General features: G+C 38.6%; 1 protein-coding gene across 7 annotated transcripts in view; it reads left to right on the top strand.

Moving 5' to 3' along the window:
• The window catches only part of si:ch211-26b3.4 (connector enhancer of kinase suppressor of ras 2), a 165074-nt gene that overhangs the window by 80652 nt on the left and 59937 nt on the right, over positions 1 to 24485 (top strand). For all 7 annotated transcript variants that reach the window (XM_061901756.1, XM_061901752.1, XM_061901755.1 and 4 more), the window contains exons 6-9: positions 6631 to 6750; positions 11851 to 11910; positions 11981 to 12049; positions 23840 to 23986. In XM_061901756.1, the coding sequence (XP_061757740.1) occupies positions 6631 to 6750; positions 11851 to 11910; positions 11981 to 12049; positions 23840 to 23986 (396 nt within the window). The remainder of the gene's footprint in view (positions 1 to 6630; positions 6751 to 11850; positions 11911 to 11980; positions 12050 to 23839; positions 23987 to 24485) is intronic.

The following is a 24485-nucleotide window of genomic DNA, read 5'->3' as shown; positions in this document are numbered from 1 at the left end:
TCACTTTTTTACAATTTTGGATTAATCCTGATTAATCAAGTTTATCACCCGTTTGCATAATTTACAGTCGTGGTCAAACGTTTACATACACTTGTAAAGAACATAAATTTATGGCTGTCTTGAGTTTTCAATAATTTCTACAACTCTTATTTTTTTGTGATAGGGTGATTGGAGCACATACTTGTTGGTCACAGAAAACATTAATGAAGATTGGTTCTTTTATGATTGTATTATGTGTCTACTGAAAATATGAGCAAATTTGCTGGGTCAAAAGTATACATACAGTAGGGGTGTGGGAAAAAATCTATCCGAATACGAATCGAATCGAATACGTTGTGTGATTCAGAATCAATTCCCAATTTTAAAAAATCGATTTTTATTTTTTTATTTTTATTTATTTATTTATTTTTTAATCAATCCAACAAACCACTACACAGCAATACCATAACAATGTAATCCAATTCCAAAACCAAACCTGACCCAGCAACACTCAGAACTGCAATAAACAGAGCAATTGAGAGGAGACACAAACACGACACACAACAAACCAAAAGTAGTGAAACTAAAATGAATATTATCAACAACAGTATCAATATTAGTTATAATTTCAGCATGGCAGTGATTAAAAATCTCTCATTGACATTATCATTAGAGATTTATAAAAAATACAAAAAAAAGAACAAGAGTGTCACAGTGGCTTACACTTGCATCGCATCTCATAAGCTTGACAACACACTGTGTCCAATGTTTTCACAAAGATAAAATAAGTCATAATTTTGGTTTGTTTAATAGTTAAAACAAATTGACATTATTGCAATCAGTTGATAAAACATTGTCCTTTACAATTATAAAAGTTTTTTTTTAAAGAAATCTACTACTCTGCTTGCATGTCAGCAGACTGGGGTAGATCCTGCTGAAATCCCAAGTACTGAATGAATACAGAATCGTTTTGAATCGGAAAAATATCGTTTTTGAATCGAGAATCGAATCGAATTGAAAAAATCGATATATTATCGTATCATGACCCCAAGAATCGTTATTGAATCGAATTGCGGGAAGCCCAAAGATTCACAGCCCTAACATACAGCAATGTTAATATTTGGTTACATATCCCTGGGCAAGTTTCACTGAAATAATGCACTTTTAGTTGCCACCCACAAGCTTCTGGTTAAGTTTTTGACCACTCCTCTTGATGAAATTGGTGCAGTTCAGCTAAACTTGTTGGTTTGCTCACATTAACTTGTTTCTTCAGCATTGTCCACACGTTTAAGACAGGACTTTGGTAAGGTCATTCTTAAACCTTAATTCTAGCCTGATTTAGCCATTCCTTTACCACTTTTGACGTGTGTTTGGGGTCCTTGTCCTGTTGGAACACCCAACCGCGCCCAAAACCCAACCTCCGGGCTGATGATTTTAGGTTGTCCTGAAGAATTTGGAGGTAATCCTCCTTTTTCACTGTCCCATTTACTCTCTGTAAAGCACCAGTTCTATTTGCAGCAAAGCAGGTCCAGAGCATAATATTACCACCACCATGCTTGATGGTAGGTGTGGTGTTCCTGAGAATAAAGGCTTCACCTTTTCTCTTCCAAACATTTTGCTGGGTATTGTGACCAAACAGCTCAATTTTTGTTTCATCTGACCATATAACTTTCCTCCAGAAGGTCTTATCTTTGTCCATGTGATGTCAGATGGACAAATCTTTAGTTCAAAACTTTGCAACAATTGTATCCAAAGTCTCGTCTGGGTGTATTTTGAAGTGAAATGTGCAAGCTATCACACTCATCTTTGCAATGACATATGCTTTGACCTGATCAGTGACAGTATAGAAACCTACGCCACATTTCAGGTAACCATCCATGGCTACAGTCAAGGAGCATGTACTGTCAAAATTAATTGTGTGATTAATCTGTGTAGACACAGTATTAATGCGAATTATTTTTGTGATCAATTACTTTAATTAACTCAATATTTCTGACAGCCCCACATTAAATAATTATAATTGGAATCAATACATACATGTGTTAATAAATGGTCATTATTGTTATTTGATTTGACATTAGATTGAATGATTAAATCATTTAATTAATTATTGATTTTATTATTTCAGAATGTATTTAATTATTGACTTCATTATTTTATGATTAATTATATAATTACATCATTGCACATTTAAGTAGTGTGTATTATTTAAAGATTTATATATTTATTTAATTTTGTCCCAGGCTAACATGAATCCAGTCCAATCATTCCAAGTAGAAGTGCCAACCAAGCTGCTTAACCAATCAGGTGTTGGGACGTGCCCAGTGACTTTGACTGTTATGTGTGACAAATAAAATAAATACATTGATTGATTATTGAATAAATACATATTTGAAAAAGTAATTACATGTTTAATTTATTACTTAATCAATAAATACATAATTGTATAATAAAATAATTAATTGATACAAGTTTAATTAATCAATTTATAACATTTTGAAATAAATAATCAAGTATTTAAATAATGGAATTAATAAATAAATAATTAAATGGAATTGTTAAAATCATTTTAGTTTAAATACATTAATGAAACATTAAATTACAGATTATTGTATATAATACCAAATATATTGAATTATAGCCACATTTATATAAGTATTTAAAGATGCATTTATTTATTTTAGTCCCATTTGGCCATCCACACGTGCCCTACAGCAGTTGTAATTGTGTCTTTGTAACTGGCGCTGTAAAGAATGGGAGTGTGTGAGTTTATGTGAAACAGCCAGCAATAACCAAAGCAACACACAGACGATTCTTCACTTTTTCCACACACATAATGAATCATAGACTCTCAAATATATGTGGACAAGTGCTTCAGCACCTTCATTTTGTGTGCAAGTGTGTATAAGAGACTGCCTCTCTTCATTCCAGCACTATAATCTTGTAATTGCTCATTAGGATTGGGATCAGACGATTATTTCATGCAGGGGTCCTCATTAATATGCACTCTAAGGCATGCATGTCACACTGCTTACGTGAATAACAGACATGTAGTTTGTAGTCCTTTGGACATTTTTTTGTTTTTTTTTGTTTGCTACTAAACTCTAAGATATGAACTGGATAAGCCTTTTGCAGTCAGTAAACCAAGATTGGAAGGCAGTGATGCTTTTGATGATGGATTAATGCATGACCAAGCACACAAATAGCAAAACAGTTCCTGTTCATTTAAAACAGTGGTCCCCAAACTGTGGCCCGCGGGCCAGATATGGCCCACCAGTGTCAAAAGTCTCGGCCCCCGGGTCTTACCGAGTAAACATTTTTAGTTTTTATTGTATACATTTTTTTTTTTTTTTTTTTTAATCTGTCTTTTCTAGCACATCCATCAATCCATTTTCTACCGCTTGTTACTCTGGGGGTCTTGTAGCCACTCAGGCAAATCTTTTTGTCTAAAAATGCTTTTTCCCATCGATAATATGATGTCATCACGCTCGCGCCGCAGTGTCGGGCGAGTGTGCGGCAAGTCTGCACTCTTTCAGTCAATCTGTCTAATTAGTGCACAAAGAAAAAAAATGGCTAAATCGTTAGGGAAACATAAAATAGACTCCGAGTGTAGAATTTTTTAAAATCAGTGGACATATGACTTCTTTTTGTACAGTTTAAGGAATGGCAGTTTGTATATATATATATATATATATATATATATATATATATATATATATATATATATATATATATATATATATATATATATACTCCACACAGAAAGATCCCGAGCCCGGGATTGAACCCAAGACTGCTCAGGACCTTTGTATTGTGAGGCAGACGCACTAACCCCTTACCCACCGTGCTGCCCGTATACATATATATATATATATATATATATATATATATATATATATATATATGGATGGATGGATATATATATATATATATATATATATATATATATATATATATATATATATATATATATCTTGATTGGATTATCCAGAGAATAGTGCTCGATACCGTGGTAGAGCGCAATATGTAGGTGTGGGAAAAATCACAAGACTACTTCATCTCTACAGAACTGTTTCATGAGGGGTTCCCTCAATCATCAGGAGATTTTAATGGAAGCATGCACATACAATGGTTTGTATAGGGCACAGAGTGGGTGGGTACAGGCAGGCGTAGGGTTTGGTGATTGGCTCATGTGTTACCTAGGAGGTGTTTCCGTCTGTGGCTGCATGTTGAAATGATTTCACTGCGCTTGTTGAGGGATGATAGATCTGGATGATATATAATAAACAGTTTCTCTTTTAAGCATAGGTTGCATCTTTTATTACCACTGTTGTAAGGTGTGCTGGATGCAAAAATTTGCCATGTTATTGAATATTCAACATTATTGTCTTTGAGGTTCCAAATGTGTTTGCTGGGTTCTGTAGAATTCCGCAAAGTCTGGTTTCTAAAGGAGGTGTTGTAATTATTCCATCTTGTTTTGAACGCTCCTTCGGTTAATCCTACGTACGTGTCTGATGTGTTAATGTCCTTGCGTGTTACCTTTGCTTGGTAAACGACTGATGTCTGTAAGCACCCTCCGTTGAGAGGGCAATCAGGTTTCTTGCGACAGTTACATTCCTTATTGGTTTCAGAGTCGTTTAGTCTGGGGGTAGGCAGTCCTTTTGCAATTGCTTTGTTGTGGTTTGAAATTATTTGTTGTATGTTATGCATACAGCTGTAGCTCAATTTAATGTTGTTCTTGTTGAATATTTTTCTTAAGGTGTTGCCTTTGGGGAAGTGTTTGTCGATCAGAGTGAGGAACTTGCGGCCGATATTGGTTGAGACGTTTTTGCTGAATGGCGGATTGTACCAGATGATGTTGTTTCGTTTTCTGCTCTTTTTTGGTTGGTTTCCTGGAGTGAGTTCATAGGTGAGGGTGAAGTTGTATCCGCTTTCATCAAGTGCTTTCTGGTCCAATTCAGCTTTGCTAGATGACAGCATCGATAGCATTTATTAATTCCGGTAGGTATTCTTTTCGTGGTGGTGGGTGGGTGGTTGCTGTCAAAGAAAACGGCCTACGGATCACGATTGAAGCCAACATGCAAACCGTCAACTTCCTCGACGTCACTTTCAACCTGAGAAATAACAGCTACCAAACATTCACGAAACCCAACACAACACTCCAATACGTGCATCATGACAGCAACCACCCACCCACCACCGCGAAAAGAAACGCAGTGAAATCATTTCAACATGCCGCCACAGACGGAAACACCTCCTAGGTAACACATGAGCCAATCACCACACCCTACGCCTGCCTCTACCCACCCACTCTGTGCCTTATATAAACCATTGCATGTGAATGCTTCCATTAAAATCTCCTGATGATTGAGGGAACCCCTCATGAAACAGTTCTGTAGAGATGAAGTAGTCTTGTGATTTTTCCCACACCTACATATATATATATATATATATATATATATATATATATATGTATATATATATATCAATCAATCAATCAATCAATGTGTACTTATATAGCCCTAAATCACTAGTGTCTCAAAGGGCTGCACAAATATATATATATATATATATATATATATATATATATATATATATATATATATATATATATATATATATATATATATATATATATATATATATACATATATATATATATATGTATATATATATATATATATGAATATATATATACATATATATATATATATTCATATATATATATATATATATATATACATATATATATATATATATATTCATATATATATATATATATATATATATATATATATATATATATATATATATATATATATATAGTCCAGCTCCTGGCCAAATTGTTTTAACCCAATGCGGCCCCCGGGTCCAAAAGTTTGGGGACCCCTGATTTCGACAAGGTAAAGTCTTGCCTTCCTTTTTATCAACGTCCCACTGGGTGTGAGTTTTCCTTGCCCTTATGTGGGCCTACCGAGTATGTCATAGTGGTTTGTGTTGTAGTTTGTGCAGCCCTTTGAGACATTAGTGATTTAGGGCTATATAAGTAAACAATGATTGATTGATATTGGTCCAAACTTTGCAATATACTGAAATATACCACCCCGCTTTAATGTGCCCTTTTTTCAATGTGCAAACATAAGGATGTTCTTTTAATCAAACTTTATTCATAAATAACTCTTCATGCACAGGCAAATTGCGACACTGTTTTGTAAAAACAGAAAAAAAAGAAAAAATGCACACACACACACACAGCACTATTGAAAATAACAAGACATGACATGGCACCGGGGATTGAGGAACCACACCACCTTTGGGGCGTCCATATTGGAGAATGACTAAAAATGTAGCCAATCAAAAAGTAATATAAGTAAACTAAATTATAATACATAAATAAATACATTTACTGCTAGCATGTTAATAACTTCAGGTTTGAACATTCTGGTTTGGCTGTTAAAAATGATTTGTCGTTAACCTTTGGGCATGCCCGTGGACAGACAAAGTGGTGATGTGGAACAATCTCATGAAGTTATTTTGCTCTCTATATCCCTCATGGACATAAAGCAATCTCAATAACTGTATCTCTCTGTCTTGCTCTCTCCCTCTGTCATCTCTTTTCTCTGTTGCTTTTGCCCCGGATGCCAACTCCAGTGTAAGACCTTAGCAGGGATATGCGACCACATCATCTCACTGTCATCCGACTCTCTGGTCTCTCAGTCTGCACATCTGGAGGTGGTCCACCTCACCAGCATAATGCCCAGTGAAGGCCTGGTAATGATACACACCCACGCACACACATATTGCATTAATATCTGCATGTTTGTGTACTGGACTGTAACTTTTTACAACTTTTGTAGAATATGCACACAGAGACTCCCATAAATACCTTCACGGAATAAAAATGACATGCAACTTTAGTAATTAGAGATATCTCATTCCTGATCACTGGATACATTTGGGGGCCGATATTTACCTGTTCTAACTAATCGGCGATCTGTTACCACAGCTGTGTCCCAGTCTTTTCATGGCTAAAGAGTGTACTCAAGTGAAAGATTCTTTCAAAAGGGATGCGTGCTGGGACTGGAAAATTATTTGAGATTTGATTTCGATTTTGATTATGGCTTCTCACAATCGTGAAAATATAATACCCGCGCTACGTGTTTGCAGATTCCGGAGCTTGTAAAAGGTGAAACGGATGAGTGAGCGTGTGAGCGGCAAAAAAAAAGAAAACTTTTACTTGAAGTGTGGGATGTCATCCTGGTTGATACTTTCTTTTTTGACACGACACTTGTGTGCCTAATCAATAATCACTAAATTTAACAAATAAAGTTAGGCGTAGATTTTACGCGTTGACGTAATTGCAGACAGAGTCAGATAATTGGCCAATAAAACGGAATCCGCTGACAAATTAAAATAAATAAATTGACTTAAATGTCGCTAAAATGCTGTCATTCTGAGGATAAGGAACATTTGGTTGGGAAAATAATACGTCCGGATCGCTCATTCATACCCAAAACATGTCGTTAACCAAACAATGTCAATACAGTCACTTGAAACAGCGGCTAAACTACCGAAGCGAAAGCTAGTGTCTTGTCATATTTGTCCGGACCTGAGGACGACCAGGTGGTGTGAATGGACCAAATATGACGTCGGTCAGGAAACGTTCAACAAAAGGCTTTTATTTGATAGAGCGAGTCCTCACAATTACATGTGCTGCAGCACACCTGGAGGTAATGTTACCAAAATGAAAATCCATGTCACTCTGTTACGGGAACGTCTCCTTATATACCTTATGCATTAAGAAACTTGCAGTTTTGTGTTCTAGCCTTGGGACTGGCCAGCTTGAACAAAGCCAGTTTGTTTGTACAAATGCAGACAACACTTTGCTTAATTTGAGTCAGGTGACCTACTCCTACCGGTGGGGGCTCCCACCATATGTTGTTAATTTGTTTATACTCACTCTTAAAATCCAACTGTTGCTGCCCATTGTCCAAAAGCCAAAAGCAAACACTCTCTGGATGATCTTTGTTTGACATCTGGACCTGAAACTATCTATGGGTGTTTTCCAGTAATTGAAAAACCATAAAAAATAATTGGTGACCAAGCTTTAAATGCATGCTTGAACTATTTAAATACAAAAATGTACACTTAGCAATATACAGACACCTTACTAGCAAGAACAATCCAACCCAATGTTGTTGTAGAAAACACCATTGATGTAAAATCAATGTACAAACAGAAGACAGCATCCTGCAGCCGAAATCCAAGAGTTGCTGTCATTTTTTATAAACAGTCTCAAGTCTTTTCTTCACCGTCAAGCTAAGAGCAACAGCATAGCACATTCCCCCCCTTCACAATAATAGCGTGGTGCGCCACATGCGGTCTGACGGCGCTAATAAAATAATGGTTTCAAAAAAGTATCTTACACAAGCATAATGTACTTAAAACACTTATTGATACATTTACACAATTATTATGCTTTTGCCCTCAATTATTAGTCAAAATTGTTCAAAAATGTATTGCACCAATAAATGTGAAACTATTTGCATTTAATTGAGAAACATTTCATAAAATGCTATTTGAAACAAAAACACACACTCTTTGGTAGTAAAATAAGTGTAAATGGTAACAAATGAAAAAACCCAAAACAATTAAAACGGGAAAACTGAATTGAAATGTTTATACATATATTGCTATTGTTATTTAAATGTATTGTCCATCCATCCATTTCTACCGCTTATTCCCTTGTGGGGTCGCGGGGGGCGCTGGCGCCTATCTCAGCTACAATCGGGCGGAAGGCGGGGTACACCCTGGACAAGTCGCCACCTCATCGCAGGGCCAACACAGATAGACAGACAACATTCACACTCACATTAACACACTAGGGCCAATTTAGTGTTGCCAATCAACCTATCCCCAGGTGCATGTCTTTGGAAGTGGGAGGAAGCCGGAGTACCCGGAGGGAACCCACGCATTCACGGGGAGAACATGCAAACTCCACACAGAAAGATCCCGAGCCTGGATTTGAACCCAGGACTGCAGGACCTTCGTATTGTGAGGCAGACGCACTAATCCCTCTGCCACCGTGAAGCCCTAAATGTATTGTTATTAATGTTATTATTACTTCTTGTGATTTATTCATTACTAATTTGAATACATTTTTCAAAATATATTTAAAGTTGAGTTTTGGTCTTACAATACATACAAATGTTTTAATAATCGTGTTATTATTTGTGATTACAATCCCAATCAAAATGAGAGGATTATTATTTTTGCCAGAATAGTGCAGCCCTAGTAAACAATCAGTGTGACACAATTACATTTCTGCTTCCTTAATGCACACATGCAGAAGTTGTACGAATTCCATGAGGGTGCGTCTTGTCAAAACACTGGCTCGGATTTGAAATCAAGCTGAAACGAACGCTTTGTCAATTCACAGTGTGAAGACGCTTTTAAGATACTAATCCTCACCACCATTGGAGAAAATGAACTAAGTTGCTATAAAGTAGCGTTATCATTGGATGACTTGAGGAAAAGAAATGCTAAAGCATGCTACACTCAAACACTGAGCAGGACGACACAAGGAGCTAACATCTAACTAGCCAATAGTAGTTTTTCCTTTTGTTTAGTCATGGTGGACAAGCCATTTTATTTAGTTGAAAAAGTTGTATGTAGCATTCCATGCCACATATATAAAGGCCTACTGAAATTAGATTTTCTTATTTAAACAGGGATAGCAGGTTCATTCTATGTGTCATACTTGATCAGTTTGCGATATTGCCATATTTTAGCTGAAAGGATTTAGTAGAACATGGACGATAAAGTTTGCAACTTTTGGCCGCTAATAAAAAAGCCTTGCCTTTACCGGAAGTAGCAGACGATGTGCGCGTGACGTCACGGGTTGTAGAGCTTCTCACATCCGCACATTGTTTACAATCATAGCCACCAGCAGCTAGAGCGATTCGGACCGAGAATGCGACAATTTCCCCATTATTTGAGCAGAGATGAAAGATTCGTGGATGAGGATATTGATTGTGAAGGACTAGAAAAAAAAAAGGCGATTGCAGTGGGAGCGATTCAGATGTTATTAGACACATTTACTAGGATAATTCTGGAAAATTCCTTATCTGCCTATTGTGTTGCTAGTTTTTTAGTGAGATTATATAGTATCTGAAAGTCAGAGGGGTGTGGCCACGGGTGTAGTGACCGCCAGTGTCTCTGTTGGAGGAGGTAATAGTCGCCGCAGCAGCTGCAGGAGGACACTGGCTCCGCTCATAACTACGGTAAGAGCCAACTTATTACCACAATTTTCTCACCGAAACCTGCTGGTTGACATGTGGTCGGGATCCGTGTTCGCTTGACCGCTCTGATCCATAGTAAAGCTTCACCTTCGGGAATTTTAAACAAGGAAACACGGGCTGTGTTTGTGTGGCTAAAGGCTAAAAGCTTCCCACCTCCATCTTTCTACTTTGACTTCTCCATTATTAATTGAAAAAATTGCAAAAGATTGAGCAACACAGATGTCCAGAATACTGTGTAATTATGTGATTAAAGCAGACTACTTTTAGCTTTGATCGGGCTGGAAAATAATGTCCGCTACAACCCGAGACGTCAAACGCACTCGTCATCATACCGCGACATTTTCAACACGACACTTAGTGGGAAATTTAAAATTGCAATTTAGTAAACTAAAAAGGCTGTATTGGCATGTGTTGCAATGTTAATATTTCATCATTGATATATAAACTATCAGACTGCGTGGTCGGTAGTAGTGGGTTTCAGTAGGCCTTTAATACATTAACTGATTGACAACCATGCTAGCAAATTGTACATTTACTATGATAAGCTCTATACAATGTGTTAATGTGTTTACTTTAGTCACTTGCTGTAAAACATTTTCAGTTCTGTTATCTATTGTCGAAGTAATCTGATCGGAACTCGAAATCGGATCTGAAGCCAAATTGTAATCTGTCGTCAAAAGATGTTGATCGGGATATCCTTAATATTAACTATATGCAAAGCGCATGGCCCTGCTCAACTTCATACTTTGGTCGTAGTGAATCTGCAGCCTCCAGTCGGCAAGCCAAGTTCTAATAAATGTAATTATTGACTGTCAAATTTGGAGCCTGCATAGAAATTTGCAACCTCTAAAAACATGTTCCCTCGTTGTCCTGAATCAGCACTTAAACAGAAGATAAGAACATAATTTTAGAAAACTGGTTGACTATCACCCAGACAACATTTTTTTTCTAATGCCTAATTTTGAAGGCTCAATGGAGAAGCTGTTGGGGCATGGGTCAACAACCCGCCATTTTTCAGCCCCCTTGTTGTTGCTTCTTACTTTTGTTTTACAGTAATGTAGGCGTGGGGTAAACATTTACTTTGAAATGAGTTTTAAGATTTCTATGAGGCCGTACATGTGTGGTGATTGGATGAGCGAAAACTGACATATTTTTTCTTCGGTGGCGGGAGAATACATTTGCTCTTTTGATAGTAAAGGATTATGACCCCTGGTCTAGACACCAAAGTAGTCCCTCAAGATTTGTTTAATGATTCACAATGTTTGTATTTCCTTTAGGACTGGGGCTAACTTTCAGGTTCAAATATTTGTTTTTAATTTAAAGGCAGTCCAAGATAACTGGATAGCAATTGCAGGAGGACCCTAAGAAGATGACTGGAGGAGTTTAACAAATGCAGTTTGAACCTAACTGCGATGAAGTCCAGTTTTAGGATAGTATTTTCATAATTGCAAACATGGAACAGTGCAGCCATTGTGCACACATTTGAATAAGAACATGAGAATGTACGCACATAAATTCATCCTACTCTATATTGCATTGACCCTTTTCTCTGTCCTGCTGCTCTTTTCAGGGGATGTACATTAAATCAACATATGACGGACTTCATGTTATTACTGGGACCACGGAGAATGTGAGTTAGACGTCTATACCCTATTCCCATATAGTGTGCTGCTCAACTTGAGCCCCTCTCGTTCCACCAGTCCCCAGCAGACCAGTGCAAAAAGATCCATGCAGGTGATGAAGTAATCCAAGTCAACCATCAGACAGTGGTGAGTAGAATACATTACACTCCGTTCATTAATAAATGCACTGCAGTTGAAATAAATACAATCGAGTACTTACTATGACCATGAATGTTCTCATTAAACCCGGTCTTCATTGTATTCTCAAAGCATTCGATTGATTTCCAGGATAGACTCGAACAAGCAATATATTCCTAAATTTGGAGAACAAAAACCACATTGTAATGTAAATTCACAGTGAAAACTCGTGGAACGCATTCAATCGCTTGTAACTGACCTGATCGTTTCGCCTCTCATCCTTGCCCACAGACTTAGATTGGTCAGATCTAGTCTAGATGCTAGTGCCAAAGATACCACATACCTCTCACACAGTCATTCCAACCATTACTCGGAACTCAACAATTTAGCCTCCAACAAATAACAAGAGATAAGGATTTTGCGGTTGCAGGTGCCCATTGTGTGGCATTAAAGTAACTAAATGAAATGTTATTGTGGGGGATTCCAGTCTAACAACTGATTTTTTGCTAATAGTGGTCGTTCGACAGCAATTGTTTTGCCAACAATGGCTCTCTGCTAGGGCTTCACGGTGGAAGAGGGGTTAGTGCGTCTGCCTCACAATACGAAGGTCCTGCAGTTCTGGGTTCAATCCCAGGCTCGAGATCTTTCTGTGTGGAGTTTGCATGTTCTCCCCGTGAATGCGTGGGTTCCCTCCGGGTACTCCGGCTTCCTCCCACTGATTGGTAACACTAAATTGGCCCTAGTGTGTGAATGTGAGTGTGAATGTTGTCTGTCTATCTGTGTTGGCCCTGCGATGAGGTAGCGACTTCTCCAGGGTGTACCCCGCCTTCCGCCCGATTGTAGCTGAGATAGGCGCCAGCGCCCCCCGCGACCCCAAAAGGGAATAAGCGGTAGAAGATGGATGGATGGATGGATGGATGGATGGATGGATGGATGGATGGATGGATGGCCTCTCTGCTAGGGCTTCACGGTGGAAGAGGGGTTAGTGCGTCTGCCTCACAATACAAAGTTCTGGGTTCAATCCCAGGCTCAGGATCTTTCTGTTTGGAGTTTGCATGTCTTCCCCGTGAATGCGTGGGTTCCCTCCGGGTACTCCGACTTCCTCCCACTTCCAAAGACATGCACCTGGGGATAGGTTGATTGGCAACACTAAATTGGTCCCAGTGTGTGAATGTGAGTGTGAATGTTGTCTGTCTATCTGTGTTGGCCCTGCGATGAGGTGGCGACTTGTCCAGGGTGTACCCCGCCTTCCACCTGATTGTAGCTGAGATAGGCACCAGCGCCCCACACGACCCCAAAAGGGAATAAGCGGTAGAAAATGGATGGATGGATGGATAGATGCCTCTCTGCTAACTAGGGGCTATTCCATTTTAATGACTGCCTTGGCTTTGACAGAGGGGTCGCTCTTTTGCTTCTTAACAGTTGCCAAGGCACACCCTCCTCTTGTTAGAGTATGAATAGTTGGAGCTTGTACGCTTATGAGCATGAACTTATGAAAACTGCTTGAATGAGATACAAAACGTCTTCTAAGGCAAACTGAAGAGTTCAGTTGCGATCAATTGAAAGTCCTGAGCATTGACGTCATGAGGCCTATTTAAGGCCTAATGACGCTGAAGCCCCCCTAAATAATTTGGTGTGCTTTTTGCAGAATACTACAATATACATATGCAGGAATGTGAGTTTAAACAAAAATTATAATATACCCTGTCATTATTCACTATGATAATAAATCATTTAAAGACCCTTTGTCAGCGCTCATTATCCAATCCAAGCTGTTCCATCAGTAACGCCCGCATTAGTGTATTGAAAATCCAATCCACGTTTTCACTCTTATCTTAGCAAGGTTGAGCAAGACCTCAATCACACTTCTTGCAGTGTTTACAGAAATAAACTCAAAGTCAACATGCTTCAACTCTAGTCGTTTCAGTACTGGCACATTTGTTGCAATTTCAAGGATTCTGTGCAATCAAAGTCAAGATTTTCTGAACCACAAAGAAGATTATAAAAGAAGAAGTCTCCCGCAGCTTTGGAGACATTTGCCTCGAAGTCTGCTGTGAGGAGCACGGCAGTGGTAGAATATTGATTGACACGAGTTCCTAAAACATTATACTCGCCTGTTTGTGGTAATTTGTCAACTATTTATTTTGTATCCGTCTATTTATATCCATCTATATTACATGATAAGCATCATGCGACAGGGGCGCGGGAGAGTTCACACTAAAGTCGCATCATAACGCTATCGGATTGATTTATAACATAAAACGTATAATTTCTATAATATTGCTGGCAGAAAAAATAAGTGTATGATAAGCAAAGCACACTACTACAGCTTTGCAGTATAGGTGTGCTACTTAAACTTAATTGTAGTTTAATAGCCTTAGTGTTATTTAAAAGTAGTGCTTTGGGGGCTCTGAGGACTGAATGCACTGACAGACTCATAGTCAAAATGGTGGCGTTTTAAGTGTTTTTCTTTCTATTTTCACTTTTATCGTTTTCACCATAAATGGCAGGTTATTGTGATAGTCCATATCACCCTCCCTACTTGTCAGGTATGGCCTTGAATTTGACACCTTTGTTCTAAATGCCTTGAATTACCATTACAATAATAATAACAGGAAACTAACAACAATTTCGACCTCTTTAATATGTGCTTCTAATTGTAATACAGCAACAACAGGTGGAAGTAAAAAAAAAAAAATTGCAAATGCAAAAATTCTGAATCAAAGAGGTCGTGCACAGACAACAAACATACTGTATCTTTGGATGGCTATCCAGACCATGTGTTCCAGGCAAAACAATTTCTTTCCAACACAACATCCTCTATTTTCAGTTCAACGCTGTAGTACCGTGCAAGTTAGTTTACACTGCTATCATATGTGCAACATTTCCCTGTTGCCTGCTAGATTTTCCATGCAGCAACACTGTCCTTATGTGTTTGGGCCATCTCATGCTTACTAAAGATTACTGAAGCTTTCCTACACTTACACTTTCAACCATTAAGATGTATTCATTGTTGTGTAATTCTAATACGGTACCAAAAAATTGTGAGCCAAAAAATATTTGCGCGCAAGCATCAAGGAATATCCTGGGGGCTCAGCCCACCCTGTTCTTCAAACCTAGTGACACCCCTGGTCCTGAAAATACTTTCTATGAGTTTTCCCTGTAAATTTGATCTAATATATATATATATATATATATATATATATATATATATATATATATATATATATATATATATATATATATATATATATATATATATATATATATATATATATATATATATATGGACCCCTGGTATATTTACTGCTGCAGCAGAATGTTGGATACATGTCCCAAGACCTTTGTTCAGTCCAGTCCGATTGCCAACGATCTCCCACTGAAACGTGTTTTCATCGTTATAAGACATCCTTGAAGGAGGCGTCCGAATTGAAACGTGAACTTATGTTCCACTTTCACAACTGAATAAGTTTGTGGCGCTGCTTTCAAAACGTAATGTCAGATAGAGGCAAAACTGGGAAGCTATTTTAAGTGCAATGGTGCCTTGTGAGAGCCTGTGGTATGCTGTCAGCTCTGCTACAAAAGATTTGTTCCAGGATTTATTTGATATTTCTGGAGGGCGAACATTTTTGGAAGTTGAATTCTGTGTGTTGTCTAATCTTGCATGCTAGTTTTCCCAGATGTTTTCCTTTTGCTTGCAGAGTGGTATGCCTTTGTGAAGTGATGCATTCAGGCACCATGCAGAGAGATGACTTGATTGACTTGTGAGGGAGCTGCTTTATGTGCTATGGCTCCACCTTGCTCTCCTGTAGGTGATGGGACAGGCCACTCCCCGTCGAGCGCACAGTTCCAAACCATTTATTACGCCCTCTGTGAGAACCTCATCTCTCTGATCCCTCACCCCGGGGGGAGGAGATAAGCAGAGAGAGCCACAGGTGTGGAAAAGGGTGTGATGAGTCAATCTGAGCACACTGGGCTGAGGAAAAGCTAGGGGATGCTGAGGGAGGAAGAGGTAACAGGGAACTAGGTAGTAGAGGAATGACAAGAAAATGTAAGGGACGTCAAAAGAAAATCTGGTAACACTTTAGAAGGGGGAACATATTCTAAGTAACAAAAACTTAATTAAGAGTTATTTGGTTAGGGTTGGGGTTAGGGTTAGAGCAGGGGTAGGGAACCTATGGCTCTCGAGCCAGATGTGGCTCTTTTGTTGACTGCATCTGGCTCTCAGATAAATCTTAGCTGACATTGCTTAACATAATAAGTAATGAATAGTTTCACTGGTAATCACAGTGTTGAAAATAATGTTCAAAATATAAAACATTCCCATACATTTTAATCCAGCCTTCCGTTTTCTACCGCACCTGTTCAAGAAGTTGCATTAATGGTAAAAAAGTATTTTTTTTATTATTGGTTCGCTTCAGGCCTTGCGATTGTAGCTGAGATATGCACCAGTGACCCCAAAGGGAATAAGCGGTAGAAAATGGATGTATGGATGGTTAGCTTCAGAATAACAATGTTATTAAAAAGAATAAGAGACTTATTTTACTCTAAAAATGTTGGTCTTACTTAAAAATGCACGCATTTGGTTGTATTCAGTGTTAAAAAATACGATATGGCTCTCAGGGAAATACATTTGAAAATGTTGGGCTTTCTTGGCTCTCTCAGCCAAAAAGATTCCCGACCCCTGGGTTAGAGGATAAGGGTTAGGGTTAGGGTTGAGGTTGGGGTTAGGGTTATTATTGTGAGGACTGGTGGGCATGGTAATGCCGGGTTTGTCCCTCCGTGGATGCGATGACGTGAACACAACAAAAGGTAGGATCTTAAAATATTTATTTAACAAAAAGAGAGCTCTGAAGAGAAATGCTGGAGCTAATAAAAAGGCAAACCAAAAACGCTAGTATGAAAACTAGGAAATACAAACAGAAAACTAAACTTGGCATGAAAGCACAAACGAGAAAACAAATCATCAGTATGAAACCTGGAAGAATCAAGTGGCATAGCGTGAGAGCTAGCGAGAATACAAGTAGAAAAAGTAGCAGTCGTCACTTGTTGCATGAGAGCAATATATGAACCCAGGAAGAAATGAACAAAGAGGCTGTCTTAAATAGGAGGGTGATTAGACAAAACAGGTGTGTGTGGACCGGGATTGGGAGGTGGACTGATGAGTTACCATGGTGACAGGCTAAACAGGAAATAAACAGTCACTTGCCGGAGAGTGATACCAGAAAGGAAAAAAATAACTAACATGTGTAGATACGAGCAGCGGATCGCAACAATTATACTAGTTGTATAATAAAAATGACTAATTAAGAGCCAATATGTTACTAATTTGCATGTTAATAAGCAACTGATTAATGGTGAATATGTTCCTCATACTAAAGTGTTACCAAAAGTCAGTTTCATTCCTAAATTTAGAGGAACAAAGAAGAATTAGAAAATCTATAAATATTACCACTGGGTAATCTCACAAAGCCCTTCAAATGCAAAATAATGCCACCCATCTTTCTTTTTCTACTGCTTGTCCCTTCTGGGATCACAGGGGCCTATCTCAGCTGCATTCGGGCGGTAGGCGGGGTACACCCTGGACAAGTCGCCACCTCATCGCAGGGCCAACACAGATACACAGACAACATTCACACTCACATTAACACACTAGGGACAATTTAGTGTTGCCAATCAACCTATCCCCAGGTGCATGTCTTTGGTGGTGGGAGGAAGCCAGAGTACCCGAAGGGAACCCGGGGAGAACATGCAAACTCCACACAGAAAGATCCCGAGCCCGGGATTGAACTCAGGACTACTCAGGACCTTTGTAATGTGAGGCAGATATGAGCTCATTCAATTTCATGATAGCATCGTTATGTCGGGCTATCACTTCTACTTTTCAGACATCTTTGCATTTTCGTGCGGAACATGCTTTCAAACAAGACTGCTAGTTTTCTTTTTGAGGTAGGGCCTAAAAGTTGCTCGAATAACAAACCGGTTGTTTGAAGAGGCAGCATGATTATGTTTGTAATAGCGTTTGGGAAAATAATGAAGACTCCTGGGAGTTAAACCTTCCCCAAAGCAGCAGTTTATATGGCATTTCAGTGGGTGCTTTCTTGTTTCCATCTGCTCTTTGCATATTTTGTAAAGTGGACACTTTCTGTTCGGCCGAGTTAACATGCTTTTGTGTGTGTGTGTGTGTGTGCGTGTGCGTGTGCGTGTGTGTGTGTGTGTGTGTGTTGCATGTGTGGTCGCTGTGAACGACGGTACATTTGATGTCAACTCTTAACATACGGAACCAGTGCTTAAACATTTGTTAAAAAGAAAGCATCTATTATTTTGTATCCTGTTTGTCCTCATTAGGGCTACAGTGGTGAGATGAAGCCTGTCCCAGCTGACATTGAGCATGAATTGAGTTCCACTTTGGGGTAGTGGGCAGTCAATCAAAGTACACTTAGAGTGTTTGCTATGCATGTATTTATTTGTGGCAGCCCGCCACAAATAAATGTTTGTGCTACGTGTTTGCCCTTCCTCATAAACATATTATTACTGGTTTGAATGTCTTCACGATGTAAAACGTTTTGAGTCACTAGAGAAAAGCACTATATAAATATAATTAACTTCCCTTCACATGCACACGCGTCATGGCCAATTATACAAGTTGTGTTATGATCCATTGCCCGGATCATGTTTTCATCTTAGTTTTGACTACCTCAGTTCGTTTTTTGCACCCCTGGGTTTGTGTTTCAGTTGCCATGGGTGCTGATTGGTCGCAGCTGCTTCTGATTACTGTCTGGGGTGCTCACCTGCTGCCAGGCACTAATCAGAGAGCTATTTATTCCTGTTCCTTTCCCCATTTAGTTTGGCCTCCTAGTTTGTTTCACGCAAAAGTTAATGACGGTTATTTTTCATTCCTCTTTGTATGCTAGCTCCCGCGCTATCCTCCTTAGCTTTGCCTCCTGTGCGATTGGCACACCTTTGTTTTTCCTGTATGATTCATACCAATAAATCATTTCCCACCTGCATGCTGTGTCCGGAGTCCGTCCGCATCCTGGAAGAAAGACCTCCGCATCACCATGTGACCCGTTCGTTACAAGTTACACAATCACGTCATCTATATGTGAGATCACCATGATAACTAATAGGCCTTCAGTGTGGCCAATGTTGAAGTGAAGTGAAGTGAATTATATTTATATAGCGCTTTTCTCTAGTGACTCAAAGCGCTTTACATAGTGAAACCCAATATCTAAATTACATTTAAACCAGTGTGGGTGGCACTGGGAGCAGGCGGGTAAAGTGTCTTGCCCAAGGACACAACGGCAGTGACTAGGATGGCGGAAGCGGGAATCGAACCTGCAACCCTCCAGTTGCTGGCACGGCCGCTCTACCAACCGAGCTAAACCGCCCCATTAAAGTTAAAGGATAACATACAGTGTGCAAACCCATAAGAACAATATGAATATTGTTTAACAATGTTTTTCATGCTTGATTCCTCTTTATTTTTCTATGCCATTGGTGATCTATAATATTTTCAATACTGTCCCATAACAGCGTGTAGTTAAGTTAAACTCCCAATGATAGACTGTTTATCGTTTACTTAAGAATTGTGTATTCATAAATTCTTAATGTGCACCAAAAGCAACATACTTCCTTCTACACAGTCCAAAAATATGTGCATTATATTATCATATCTTGATTATTTTTTGTAAATTCAACCAATGCACACAATGCACACAAACCCAATCCTAGTGAAGCGTCGTAAATACTTGCATGCCATTTTTTTTGTTTTAACCGACAGTATCCATCCTTCCATTTTCTACCGCTTGTCCCTCTTGGAGGACGTGGGGGAAAGTGTGTGTTGGTATGGGTTGGAGCCTATTCCAGCTGTATATGCACGGAATCTAGGGTACACCCTGGACAAGTTGCCACCTCATCACAGGGCCAACACAAATAGACAATATGTAAAGTGGAAAAAAAAATGCTCTATAAAATCAGTCTGCTGTTTCCAGCCAAAGACATTAGATAATATGGCCAGGCTGCCACAGGCTGGTCATCATAGTTTGTGAAATAAGGTCAAAAAACCTCTTTGTGTATATTTGGTGACCTCTATGGACACTTCCAGTAGCTGAGACAAGTGTAATCAATTGTTGTGCACTCTGGACAGAATGTTCAGAGACACAAAAAAAAAAAAATACTGACTCTAATCGGACTCTGCCATCAAGCAGTGATGGGCAAGCTACTTGGAAAATATAGAGAGCTAAGCTACAAGTTATACGGCAAAAGTAGCTTGCTACATCAAAGCTACATTAAACGGGCCCACATGTATAGTATCAGTGTAAATGTAATGGACCCATTATTATTAACTATCCGTCATTTAGCTGGGGACACCCTAAAATTACCTTAAGGGGTCCCTGCACTCCACTGTATGTTTGGCCCACTCCAATAATGTTATTGATTTTCTCTACCTACAGTAAATAAGTGAAGTGAATTATATTTATATAGCGCTTTTCCCTAGTGACTCAAAGCGCTTTACATAGTGAAACCCAATATCTAAGTTACATTTAAACCAGTGTGGGTGGCACTGGGAGCAGGTGGGTAAAGTGTCTTGCCCAAGGACACAACGGCAGGGACTAGGATGGTCGAAGCGGGGATTGAACCTGGAACCCTCAAGTTGCTGGCACGGCCACTCTACCAACCGAGCTATACCGTTGAGAAATAAACAGCATCTATCTATATCTTGACCAAAAAAAATAATCAATGACTTGTGTGTTGTTTAGGAACAGTTGGTAATGGTTATGTTCAGTAAAACGTTCATGAACTTACTCACCTTAATGTGTATCCTAAATTTGTGTTGGACGTCTTCGATGAAGAGAGCAGTTATGATTTTGGTTTCCAGAGTTAACAACTAAATACTAAGGTTTTTGGCATTGTTTTCTCTAAGCGCATACATTTGTCTAAATATGGCCAAGACCAATATTGTGGGTGTCTTGGACCTCATCTTCATGACTAAAGGTAAAATCTGATCGAGTATGTTTTTTTGAGTCGTCCGCTTGAAGCGTCCCTCTGTTTCTGACTCTCTCGTCGTCATGTTACGATTTTGCTTACTAACTTCGATGATCCGCCTTATCTTGCCTCTTATTGGCCAGTCTGTAATGTTTCGCTCTATCCATCCATCAATCCATCCATTTTCTACCGCTTATTCCCTTTCGGGGTCGCGGGGGACGCTGGCGCCTATCTCAGCTACAATCGGGCGGAAGGCGGCTTACACCCTGGACAAGTCACCACCTCATCGCAGGGCCAACACAGATAGACAGACAACATTCACACTCACATTCACACACTAGGGCCAATTTAGTGTTGCCAATCAACCCAGGTGCATTGCTTTGGAAGTGGGAGGAAGCCGGAGTACCCGGAGGGAACCCAAGCATTCACGGGGAGAACATGCAAACTCCACACAGAAATATCCCGAGCCTGGGATTGAACCTAGAACTGCAGGACCTTCGTAATGTGAGGCAGACGCACTAACCCCTCTTCCACCGTAAAGCCCTGTTTCGCTCTAACCTCAGCCAATTGTGACTCATCGTACGAACACCAACCAGTCATCATGTATTTTCTCCGTATGTATGGTTGTCATCCAGCTCATTGAATTTTCTCAATGTTGTTTTTTGGCCTGGATTCACAGTCCATTTTCTCTCTTTGTAGCTTGTAGCTTTGATGTAAGCTACCTAGTTACATGAGTCTAAAACAGTGGTTCTCAAATGGGGGTACGCGTACCCCTAGGGGTACTTGTAGGTATGCCAAGGGGTACGTGAGATTTTTAAAAAATATTCTAAAAATAGCAACAATTCAAAAATCCTTTATAAATATATTTATTGAATAATACTTCAACAAAATATTAATTTAAGTTCATAAACTGTGAAAAGAAATGCAACAATGTGTCACGTGGGGGTCGCATCTTTATGCGGGATTGTTCTCCCGGAATGCAGAACTGACGGCTCCGGACTAAGACGTGTGGTAGGAAATGATTTATTTACAGTATCTCATAAAACTCATACGACAAAAAAAAAGCATATGCGTGCCGTTCGCACGTAGAAGCTAAGGCTAAACACTTAGCACAGAAAACTAACAAGACTAACGTGGTCAAAACACTGGCAAAAACTTGAGACTAGGCAGAAAACTCACGTGAAACAGGTTGCATGCAGCAAACACAATGAAGGCAGAATGAGTGAAAACAAAGATAGGCTTAAATAGAGTCTCGGATGAGTAACAGGTGTGCGTGCACGGCAGGTGAAAATCAAGTAACCATGGTGACGAAACTAACTCACAAGGTGCACAAACAACAAAGGGAGTCCAAACAAACAGAAATAGCATAAAAACATGATCAGGACCATGGATCATGACACAATGCAATATTCAGTGTTGACAGTTAGATTGTTTTGTGGACATGTTCCATAAATATTAAAGATTTATTTTTTGGTGAAGAAATGTTTAGAATTAACTTCATGAATCCAGATGGATCTCTATTACAATCCCCAAAGAGGGCCCTTTAAGTCGATGATTACTTCTATGTGTACAAATCTTTATTTATAATTGAATCACTTGTTTATTTTTCAACAAGTTTTTTGTTAGTTTCATATCTTTTTTCTAAACAGTTCAAGAAAGTCCACTACAAATGAACAATATTTTATACAATTTAATAAATCAGAAACTGATGAGATAGTGCTGTATTTTACTTATTTATCTCTTTTTTTTCAACCAAAAATGCTTTGCTCTGATTAGGAGGTACTTGAATTAAAAAAATGTTCACAGGGGGCACATCACTGAAAAAAGGTTGAGAACTACTGGTCTAAATGTAGCTAAGCTCCAAAAAAGCTAGTCTTTAAAAAGTAGCTAAGCTACCACCAAGCAACTGGAAAATATAGTTAAGCTACGTAGCTTAGCTACTTGTATTTTGTTACTGCCCATCATTGATAACAAGCATCCTTTTTGACTAAGCCATTATTTGCCTAAATATGATATGATGCTTAAAAAATTCCAAAGGGAAATTGGACATTCTGTATTGAATCATATTTTAACCATACCCGGTGGACACTAGTCTTGCTACAAACTTTTAAACAATCAGGGCTGTGACTCTTGATGAATTTCAATTGTAAATCTTACTATGGTAGAAAAAATATCACTAATTTCAAGAAAACATTACTCCTAGGAATTTTGGAAAATATTTAAATAAGATTACTTTTCTTTTTAATGAGAATATCTTAATTTAATTACGTTTTCTACATCATGAATGGTGTGCCACTCATGTTCTCTCAGTTTAAAGAAAACATGAATTTTGACTATAATCAACATGTGGGTTGAGTGCAAAAGTGGGTTGCGGACATGTCCTTTACTGAGTCGTGGGGCTTTGCCTGGGCAAGAAACTACACATATAATCTTGTGCTTTCATAGAAGACTAAAAAGGTTTGTCAGTGTCATTAAGATGTTGAATGTGCCAGTCCTGTCTTTTGTTGTCCCCTAAAAAGTGTTTGCCTGTAAGGATTTTGCTTATTGTTTATTTGCTGTTAATTGTCATATGTGCAGTTGTTTTTAAATCGCTCTGTAAAATCGCTTGTACGTAAAATAGATTTTCAGCTAAAAACATGTCTTTAATTTGGGTCACTGCTTGTCATTAAAACCAGTAAAGTTCACCACTGGACTATATTACCTTGATCCCAGCCCGCCTACACTTTTATTTTGTTTTTACAAAAAAATAAAATAGTTAAACAAATCATTCAAGATATATTTTTCAGCAAGTCTGTGTTGTGTGCTCCCTAGGTGGGCTGGCAGTTGAAAAACTTGGTCAACGCTTTGAGAGAAGACCCATGTGGAGTCATCCTCACGCTGAAGAAAAGGCCACAGAACACCCTGAGTTCCACACCGGCTCTGCTAAGGAACGTGCGCTGGAAACCACTTGGCTTGCAGGTAGATAGTAGGGCTGTACATCTTTGGACACCACACGATTCGATTCGATTCTTGGGTGTAACATTTCTATATTACTTAAAAACATGGTTGTGTTTAATAAAATGCTACCCAAACATTTGATGAAGTCAAATACAAATAAAACAACAAGACCACTATTCCACACTTCTCTTTTCTGAAGTAAATCTGTAAAGCAGATATGGGCATCTAAGTCAACAATATGATATGCCTGAGCGGCTGGACAGGACAGATAATTTATATATATATGTATATATATATATATATATATATATATATATATATATATATATATATATATATATATATATATATATATATATATATATATATATATATATATATATATATATATAATGGAGTTTAATAGTTTTCTAATCGCAAACCCAAGCTCTGCCGCAGACACCCCATCGCTCAAAAGCTAGTATTTTATTTTTCTTCCTTTTCCACTGATATTTTATTGCAGTAACTGTACCTTGGGTTA

This window comes from Nerophis ophidion, linkage group LG05, assembly GCF_033978795.1.
Source record: "Nerophis ophidion isolate RoL-2023_Sa linkage group LG05, RoL_Noph_v1.0, whole genome shotgun sequence".
In the NCBI taxonomy this organism is placed as follows: Eukaryota; Metazoa; Chordata; class Actinopteri; order Syngnathiformes; family Syngnathidae; genus Nerophis; species Nerophis ophidion.
Note: the sequence above shows the minus strand (reverse complement) of the source record. Positions and strands in the feature narration are given on the sequence as shown.